We start from the raw sequence: 10,434 nt of genomic DNA, 5'->3' as shown, positions 1-10,434 counted from the left end.
TGATGTTGTTGATGATGTTGTTGATGTTGTTGATGTTGTTGATGTTGATGATGATGTTGTTGATGATGTTGTTGATGTTGTTGATGATGTTGTTGATGTTGTTGATGTTGATGTTGTTGATGTTGATGATGTTGATGTTATTGATGTTGTTGATGTTGATGATGATGATGATGTTGTTGCTGATGTTGATGTTGTTGATGATGTTGATGTTGATGATGTTGTTGATGTTGATGTTGATGATGTTGATGTTGATGTTGATGTTGTTGATGATGTTGATGTTGATGTTGATGATGTTGATGTTGATGTTGTTGATGTTGATGATGTTGATGTTGATGTTGATGTTGTTGATGTTGATGTTGATGATGTTGATGTTGTTGATGTTGTTGATGATGTTGATGTTGTTGATGTTGATGTTGTTGATGTTGTTGATGATGTTGATGTTGTTGATGTTGTTGATGATGTTGATGTTGTTGATGTTGATGTTGTTGATGTTGTTGATGATGTTGATGTTGTTGATGTTGATGTTGTTGATGTTGTTGATGTTGATGTTGATGTTGTTGATGTTGTTGATGTTGATGTTGTTGATGTTGATGTTGATGTTGATGTTGTTGATGTTGTTGATGTTGATGTTGATGTTGATGTTGATGTTGTTGATGTTGTTGTTGATGTTGTTGATGTTGATGTTGTTGATGTTGTTGATGTTGATGTTGATGTTGTTGATGTTGTTGATGTTGATGTTGTTGATGATGTTGATGATGATGTTGATGTTGTTGTTGATGTTGATGATGATGTTGATGTTGTTGATGATGTTGTTGATGTTGTTGATGTTGATGTTGATGTTGTTGATGTTGATGTTGTTGATGATGTTGATGATGATGTTGATGTTGTTGATGATGTTGTTGATGTTGTTGATGTTGATGTTGATGTTGATGTTGTTGATGTTGATGTTGTTGATGTTGATGATGTTGTTGATGTTGATGTTGTTGATGTTGATGTTGTTGATGTTGTTGATGTTGATGTTGTTGATGTTGATGTTGTTGATGTTGATGTTGATGTTGTTGATGTTGTTGATGTTGTTGATGTTGATGTTGATGTTGATGTTGTTGATGTTGTTGATGTTGATGTTGATGTTGATGTTGATGTTGTTGATGTTGTTGTTGATGTTGTTGATGTTGATGTTGTTGATGTTGTTGATGTTGATGTTGATGTTGTTGATGTTGTTGATGTTGATGTTGTTGATGATGTTGATGATGATGTTGATGTTGTTGTTGATGTTGATGATGATGTTGATGTTGTTGATGATGTTGTTGATGTTGTTGATGTTGATGTTGATGTTGTTGATGTTGATGTTGTTGATGATGTTGATGATGATGTTGATGTTGTTGATGATGTTGTTGATGTTGTTGATGTTGATGTTGATGTTGATGTTGTTGATGTTGATGTTGTTGATGTTGATGATGTTGTTGATGTTGATGTTGTTGATGTTGATGTTGTTGATGTTGTTGATGTTGATGTTGTTGATGTTGATGTTGTTGATGTTGATGTTGATGTTGTTGATGTTGTTGATGTTGTTGATGATAATCTTAATTTTAGAACTTTCGTGACTGCAGGAATTATTATTTGGTTCTTTCGGTTAAGTCACGTCTAAAGATAAAATAATAAATTAAATTAAATAACAGGCTTGCTTGCTGTGCCATCGCACTCGCAGCACCACGTTTTCTTTTGGACCACTCATTGATATGCTAATTTTCTCTAACCCCCCTCCCTCTCTCTGCCTCCGCCCCCCCTCTGTCTATTTAAGGCCACCCCACAGAGACGATCACCCCTCTCTGTCACCTGTGTTGCTCTCGCTATGTATGTATCTTGTGATATCTGTCTGCTAATATGTCTGTCTATAGTTTTCTGGTTAGATTGTATGTCGCTATTTCATTATACCTGATGATGATTGCTTGTGTTGCAATCGAAACGTCGTATTCTATTATTTAATTTAATTTATTATTTTATCTTTAGACGTGACTTCACCGAAAGGACCAAATAATAGTTGTTGATGATGTTGATGTTGTTGATGATGTTGATGTTGTTGATGTTGTTGATGATGTTGTTGTAGATGGCTCCCCTCTCTCCCTGAAGGAGTTGAGAAGCAGAATCCCAAAATCACTTCGTGACTCAGTCACTGACTCACTCACCCCCCAGGTGACTCACTCACTCACTCACCCACTCAGTCACTTAGTCAGTCACTCACTTAGTCACTCAGTCACCCACTTAGTCACTCACTTAGTCACTAACTCAGTCAGTCACTCACTTAGTCACTCACTTAGTCACTCACTCACTCACCCACTCACTCACTCAGTCACTCACTCACTCAGTCACTCACTCACTCACTCACCCCACAGGTGACTCACTCACTCACCCACTCACTCACTTAGTCACTCACTCACTCAGTCACTCACTCACTCACTCACCCCACAGGTGACTCACTCACTCACCCACTCACTCACTTAGTCACTCACTCACTCAGTCACTCACTCACTCACTCACCCCACAGGTGACTCACTCACTCACCCACTCACTCACTTAGTCACTCACTCACTCACTCAGTCACTCACTCACTCACTCACCCCACAGGTGACTCACTCACTCACCCACTCACTCACTTAGTCACTCACTCAGTCAGTCACTCAGTCACTCAGTCACTCACTTAGTCACTCACTCACTTAGTCACTCACTCACTTAGTCACTCACTCACTTAGTCACTCACTCACTTAGTCACTCACTCACTTAGTCACTCAGTCACCCACTTAGTCACTCACTTAGTCACTAACTCAGTCAGTCACTCACTTAGTCACTCACTTAGTCACTCACTCACTCACCCACTCACTCACTCAGTCACTCACTCACTCACTCACCCCACAGGTGACTCACTCACTCACCCACTCACTCACTTAGTCACTCACTCAGTCAGTCACTCAGTCACTCAGTCACTCACTTAGTCACTCACTCACTTAGTCACTCACTCACTCACTTAGTCACTCACTCACTCACTTAGTCACTCACCCACCCACTCACCCACTCATTCACTCAGTCACTCACTCACCCACTCAGTCACTCAGTCAGTCAGTCACTCACTCAGTCACTCACTCACCCACTCACTCACTCACCCCCCAGGTGACTCACTCACTCACTCACCCACCCACCCACTCAGTCACTCACTCACTCACCCACTCACCCACTCAGTCACTCACTCACCCACTCACCCACTCACTCACTCACCCACTCACCCACTCAGTCACTCACTCACTCACCCACCCACCCACTCAGTCACTCACTCACCCACTCACTCACTTAGTCACTCACTCACCCACTCACCCACCCACCCACTCAGTCACTCACTCACTCACTCACTTAGTCACTCACTCACCCACTCACCCACCCACTCAGTCACTCACTCACTCACTCACCCACTCACCCACTCAGTCACTCGCTCACCCACTCACTCACTCACTCACCCACTCAGTCACTCAGTCAGTCAGTCACTCACTCAGTCACTCACTCACCCACTCACCCACCCACCCACCCACCCACTCACCCACCCACTCACCCACTCACCCACCCACCCACCCACTCACCCACCCACCCACCCACTCACCCACTCACTCACCCACCCACTCACTCACCCACCCACCCACTCACCCACCCACCCACCCACCCACTCACCCACCCACTCACTCACTCACCCACCCACCCACCCACTCACCCTCCCACCCACCCACCCACCCACCCACTCACTCACCCACCCACTCACCCACCCACTCACTCACCCACCCACTCACCCACCCACTCACCCACCCACTCACCCACCCACTCACCCACCCACTCACTCACTCACCCACCAACCCACCCACCCACCCACCCACTCACCCACCCACTCACCCACCCACTCACTCACTCACCCACCAACCCGCCCACTCACCCACCCACTCACCCACCCACTCACTCACCCACCCACCCACCCACTCACCCACCCACCCACCCACCCACCCACTCACCCACTCACTCACCCACCCACCCACCCACTCACCCACCCACTCACCCACCCACTCACCCACCCACTCACTCACTCACTCACCCACCCACCCACCCACTCACCCACCCACTCACCCACCCACTCACTCACTCACTCACCCACCCACCCACCCACTCACCCACCCACTCACCCACCCACTCACTCACTCACCCACCAACCCACCCACTCACCCACCCACTCACCCACCCACCCACTCACCCACCCACCCACCCACTCACCCACCCACTCACCCACCCACTCACCCACCCACTCACCCACCCACTCACTCACTCACCCACCAACCCACCCACTCACCCACCCACTCACCCACCCACTCACTCACTCACCCACTCACTCACCCATTGTAGTTATAGTACTAAATAGTAATAGTTAGTGTGCTAGTTAGTGTACTAGTTAGTGTACTAGTTAGCTAGTTAGTGTGCTAGTTAGTGTACTAGTGTACTAGTTAGCTAGTTAGTGTACTAGTTAGTGTACTAGTTAGTGTGCTAGTTAACTAGTTAGTGTGCTAGTTAGTGTACTAGTTATTGTGCTAGTTAACTAGTTAGTGTGCTAGTTAGTGTACTAGTTAGTGTACTAGTTAGTGTACTAGTGTACTAGTTAGTGTACTAGTGTACTAGTTAGTGTACTAGTTAGTGTACTAGTTAGTGTGCTAGTTAGTGTGCTAGTTAGTGTACTAGTGTACTAGTTAGCTAGTTAGTGTGCTAGTTAGTGTGCTAGTTAGTGTACTAGTGTACTAGTTAACTAGTTAGTGTGCTAGTTAGTGTACTAGTTAGTGTGCTAGTTAGTGTACTAGTTAGTGTGCTAGTGTGCTAGTTAGTGTACTAGTGTACTAGTTAGTGTACTAGTGTACTAGTTAGTGTGCTAGTTAGTGTACTAGTTAGTGTGCTAGTTAGTGTACTAGTGTACTAGTGTACTAGTTAGTGTACTAGTGTACTAGTTAGTGTGCTAGTTAGTGTACTAGTTAGTGTGCTAGTTAGTGTACTAGTTAGTGTGCTAGTGTGCTAGTTAGTGTACTAGTTAGTGTACTAGTTAACTAGTTAGTGTGCTAGTTAGTGTACTAGTTAGTGTGCTAGTTAACTAGTTAGTGTACTAGTTAGTGTACTAGTTAGTGTACTAGTTAGTGTACTAGTTAGTGTGCTAGTTAGTGTGCTAGTTAGTGTACTAGTGTACTAGTTAGCTAGTTAGTGTACTAGTTAGTGTACTAGTTAGTGTACTAGTTAGTGTACTAGTTAGTGTACTAGTTAGTGTGCTAGTTAGTGTACTAGTGTACTAGTTAGCTAGTTAGTGTACTAGTTAGTGTACTAGTTAGTGTGCTAGTTAGTGTACTAGTGTACTAGTTAGCTAGTTAGTGTACTAGTTAGTGTACTAGTTAGTGTGCTAGTTAGTGTACTAGTGTACTAGTTAGCTAGTTAGTGTACTAGTTAGTGTACTAGTTAGTGTGCTAGTTAGTGTACTAGTGTACTAGTTAGCTAGTTAGTGTACTAGTTAGTGTACTAGTTAGTGTGCTAGTTAGTGTACTAGTGTACTAGTTAGCTAGTTAGTGTGCTAGTTAGTGTACTAGTGTACTAGTTAGCTAGTTAGTGTGCTAGTTAGTGTGCTAGTTAGTGTGCTAGTTAGTGTGCTAGTTAGTGTACTAGTGTACTAGTTAGCTAGTTAGTGTACTAGTTAGTGTACTAGTTAGCTAGTTAGTGTGCTAGTTAGTGTACTAGTTAGTGTGCTAGTTAGTGTGCTAGTTAGTGTACTAGTGTACTAGTTAGCTAGTTAGTGTACTAGTTAGTGTACTAGTTAGCTAGTTAGTGTGCTAGTTAGTGTACTAGTTAGTGTGCTAGTTAGTGTACTAGTTAGCTAGTTAGTGTACTAGTTAGTGTACTAGTTAGTGTACTAGTGTGCTAGTTAGTGTGCTAGTTAGTGTACTAGTTAGTGTACTAGTTAGTGTACTAGTTAGTGTGCTAGTTAGTGTACTAGTTAGTGTACTAGTTAGTGTGCTAGTTAGTGTACTAGTGTGCTAGTTAGTGTACTAGTTAGTGTGCTAGTTAGTGTACTAGTTAGTGTGCTAGTTAGTGTACTAGTTAGTGTGCTAGTTAGTGTGCTAGTTAGTGTACTAGTTAGTGTGCTAGTTAGTGTACTAGTTAGTGTGCTAGTTAGTGTACTAGTTAGTGTACTAGTGTACTAGTTAACTAGTTAGTGTGCTAGTTAGTGTGCTAGTTAGTGTACTAGTTAGTGTGCTAGTTAGTGTACTAGTTAGTGTGCTAGTTAGTGTACTAGTTAGTGTACTAGTTAGTGTACTAGTTAGTGTGCTAGTTAGTGTACTAGTTAGTGTGCTAGTTAGTGTGCTAGTTAGTGTACTAGTTAGTGTACTAGTTAGTGTACTAGTTAGTGTACTAGTTAGTGTACTAGTTAGCTAGTTAGTGTGCTAGTTAGTGTACTAGTTAGTGTAGTTAGTGATGGCTGTCTCTGCAGGAACATCCTGTGCTGGGCTCCCCGTGTTTCTGGCTCCATCCGTGCAGAACGGCAGCGATGATGCGGACATTGAACATCAGGTGATGGTGGTGATGGTGGTGATGGTGGTGATGATGGTGGTGATGGTGGTGGTGATGGTGGTGATGGTGGTGGTGATGGTGGTGGTGGTGGTGGTGATGGTGGTGATGGTGGTGGTGATGGTGGTGATGGTGGTGATGATGGTGGTGGTGATGGTGGTGATGGTGGTGGTGATGGTGGTGATGGTGGTGGTGATGGTGGTGGTGATGGTGGTGATGGTGGTGGTGGTGGTGATGGTGGTGATGGTGCTGATGGTGGTGATGGTGGTGGTGATGGTGGTGGTGATGGTGGTGATGGTGATGGTGGTGATGGTGGTGATGGTGGTGGTGGTGATGGTGGTGATGGTGGTGATGATGGTGGTGGTGGTGATGGTGGTGATGGTGGTGATGGTGGTGGTGGTGATGGTGGTGATGGTGGTGGTGATGGTGGTGATGGTGGTGGTGATGGTGGTGATGGTGGTGGTGGTGATGGTGGTGATGGTGGTGATGGTGGTGGTGATGGTGGTGGTGGTGATGGTGGTGATGGTGGTGATGATGGTGGTGGTGATGGTGGTGATGGTGATGATGGTGGTGGTGATGGTGGTGATGGTGCTGATGGTGATGATGGTGGTGGTGATGGTGGTGGTGATGGTGATGGTGGTGATGGTGGTGATGGTGGTGGTGATGGTGGTGATGGTGGTGGTGATGGTGATGATGGTGGTGATGGTGGTGGTGATGGTGGTGATGGTGGTGATGGTGATGATGGTGGTGGTGATGGTGGTGGTGGTGATGGTGGTGATGGTGGTGATGGTGGTGATGATGGTGATGGTGATGGTGGTGATGGTGGTGATGGTGGTGGTGATGGTGATGATGGTGGTGATGGTGGTGATGGTGGTGGTGATGGTGGTGGTGATGGTGATGATGGTGGTGGTGATGGTGGTGGTGGTGATGGTGGTGATGGTGGTGATGATGGTGGTGATGGTGATGATGGTGGTGATGGTGGTGATGGTGGTGGTGATGGTGGTGATGGTGGTGGTGGTGATGGTGGTGATGGTGGTGATGGTGGTGGTGATGGTGGTGATGGTGGTGGTGGTGATGGTGGTGATGGTGGTGATGGTGGTGGTGATGGTGGTGGTGATGGTGGTGATGGTGGTGATGATGGTGGTGGTGATGGTGGTGATGGTGATGATGGTGGTGGTGATGGTGGTGATGGTGCTGATGGTGATGATGGTGGTGGTGATGGTGGTGGTGATGGTGGTGATGGTGATGGTGGTGATGGTGGTGATGGTGGTGGTGATGGTGGTGATGGTGGTGGTGATGGTGATGATGGTGGTGATGGTGGTGGTGGTGATGGTGATGATGGTGGTGATGGTGGTGGTGATGGTGCTGGTGGTGATGGTGGTGATGGTGGTGATGGTGATGATGGTGGTGGTGATGGTGCTGGTGGTGATGGTGGTGATGGTGGTGATGGTGGTGGTGATGGTGATGGTGGTGATGGTGGTGGTGATGGTGGTGATGGTGGTGATGGTGGTGGTGATGGTGATGATGGTGATGGTGGTGATGGTGGTGGTGATGGTGGTGATGGTGGTGATGGTGGTGATGATGGTGGTGATGGTGATGATGGTGATGATGGTGGTGATGGTGGTGGTGATGGTGGTGATGGTGATGATGGTGGTGGTGATGGTGGTGGTGGTGATGGTGGTGATGGTGGTGATGGTGGTGGTGATGGTGGTGGTGGTGGTGGTGATGGTGGTGATGATGGTGATGGTGATGGTGGTGATGGTGGTGGTGGTGATGATGGTGATGGTGGTGATGGTGGTGATGGTGGTCGTGATGGTGATGGTGGTGATGGTGGTGATGGTGGTGGTGGTGATGGTGGTGATGGTGGTGATGGTGGTGGTGATGGTGGTGGTGGTGGTGATGGTGGTGATGATGGTGGTGGTGGTGGTGGTGATGGTGGTGATGGTGGTGATGGTGATGGTGGTGATGGTGGTGATGGTGGTGGTGATGGTGGTGATGGTGGTGATGGTGGTGATGATGGTGGTGGTGGTGGTGGTGATGATGGTGGTGATGGTGGTGATGGTGGTGGTGATGGTGGTGATGGTGGTGGTGATGGTGGTGATGATGATGTTGATGTTGTTGATGTTGTTGTTGCTGATGACGTCACCCCCCCCCCCTCCCCAGGCATGAGCACTACGTCGCCGCGTGGCTGAGCGTGATTGGTCCCCACGTGGGACTCAGCCTGCCAATCAGCTACGCCGCCTCCATCCTCGGCTCCGCCCCCTCGCTCACTGGCCCCGCCCCCTCGTCTGATAGCCCCGCCCCCTCACTACTTGGCCCCGCCCTCTCGCTCACTGGCCCCGCCCCTTCGTCCGATAGCCCCTCCCCCTCGTCTGATAGCCCCGCCTCCTCACTCACTGGCCCCGCCCCCTCGTCTGATAGCCCCGCCCCCTCACTACTTGGCTCCGCCCCCTCGCTCACTGGCCCCGCCCCATCGTCCGATAGCCCCTCCCCCTCGTCTGATAGCTCCGCCTCCTCACTCACTGGCCCCGCCCCCTCACTACTTGGCCCCGCCTCCTCGCTCACCGGCCCCGCCCCCCTGGTCTGATAGCCCCGTGACTCTGCACACACAGCCCCACCAATTGTTTCATTGCCCCGCCCCCTCACCTGATAGCCCCGCCCCCTCACCTGATAGCCACGCCCCCTAATCTTTGGCCACGCCCCCTGCGTATTTGTTGTCACAACAACGTCGATATTCCAAAGTCGGCCATCTTGGTTCCAAAGTCGGCCATATTGGTATTCCAAAGTCGGCCATCTTGGTTCCAAAGTCGGCCATCTTGGTATTCCAAAGTCGGCCATCTTGGTATTCCAAAGTCGGCCATCTTGGTATTCCAAAGTCGGCCATCTTGGTATTCCAAAGTCGGCCATCTTGGTTTTCCAACGTCGGCCATCTTGGTGTTTCAAGTGGGCCATCTTGGTTCCAAAGTCGGCCATCTTGGTTCCAAAGTCGGCCATCTTGGTTCCAAAGTCGCCCATTTTGGTATTCCAAAGTCGGCCATCTTGGTTCCAAAGTCGGCCATCTTGGTATTCCAACGTCGGCCATCTTGGTATTCCAAAGTCGGCCATCTTGGTTCCAAAGTCGGCCATCTTGGTATTCCAAAGTCGGCCATCTTGGTTCCAAAGTCGGCCATCTTGGTATTCCAACATCGGCCATCTTGGTATTCCAAAGTCGGCCATCTTGGTTCCAAAGTCGGCCATCTTGGTATTCCAAAGTCGGCCATCTTGGTTCCAAAGTCGGCCATCTTGGTATTCAAAAGTCGGCCATCTTGGTTCCAAAGTCGGCCATCTTGGTATTCAAAGGTCGACCATCTTGGTATTCCAAAGTCGGCCATCTTGGTTCCAAAGTAGGCCATCTTGGTATTCCAAAGTCGGCCATCTTGGTTCCTAAGTCGGCCATCTTGGTTCCAAAGTCGGCCATCTTGGTATTCCAAAGTCGGCCATCTTGGTATTCCAAAGTCGGCCATCTTGGTATTCCAAAGTCGGCCATCTTGGTTGCAAAGTCGGCCATCTTGGTATTCCAAAGTCGGCCATCTTGGTATTCCAACGTCGGCCATCTTGGTGTTTCAAGTCGGCCATCTTGGTTCCAAAGTCGGCCATCTTGGTTCCAAAGTCGGCCATCTTGGTTCCAAAGTCGGCCATCTTGGTATTCCAAAGTCGGCCATCTTGGTACCAAAGTCGGCCATCTTGGTATTCCAACGTCGGCCATCTTGGTATTACAAAGTCGGCCATCTTGGTTCCAAAGTCGGCCATCTTGGTATTACAAAGTCGGCCATC

General features: G+C 47.9%; 1 protein-coding gene across 1 annotated transcript in view; it reads left to right on the top strand.

Moving 5' to 3' along the window:
• Positions 1–9,436, top strand: part of ATG10 (autophagy related 10) — a gene marked incomplete at its 5' end in the record, with an annotated part of 24,051 nt that extends 14,615 nt beyond the window's left edge. The window contains 3 exons of the mRNA XM_078885164.1: positions 2,108–2,193; positions 6,545–6,624; positions 8,785–9,436. Coding sequence (XP_078741290.1) covers positions 2,108–2,193; positions 6,545–6,624; positions 8,785–9,208 — 590 coding nt within the window. The remainder of the gene's footprint in view (positions 1–2,107; positions 2,194–6,544; positions 6,625–8,784) is intronic.
• Positions 9,437–10,434: the final 998 nt, after the last annotated feature.

This window comes from Lampetra fluviatilis, unplaced genomic scaffold (assembly GCF_964198595.1).
Source record: "Lampetra fluviatilis unplaced genomic scaffold, kcLamFluv1.1 SCAFFOLD_412, whole genome shotgun sequence".
In the NCBI taxonomy this organism is placed as follows: domain Eukaryota; kingdom Metazoa; phylum Chordata; class Hyperoartia; order Petromyzontiformes; family Petromyzontidae; genus Lampetra; species Lampetra fluviatilis.
The sequence above is the reverse complement of the archived record's forward strand: the minus strand, read 5'-3'. Positions and strand labels throughout refer to the sequence as shown.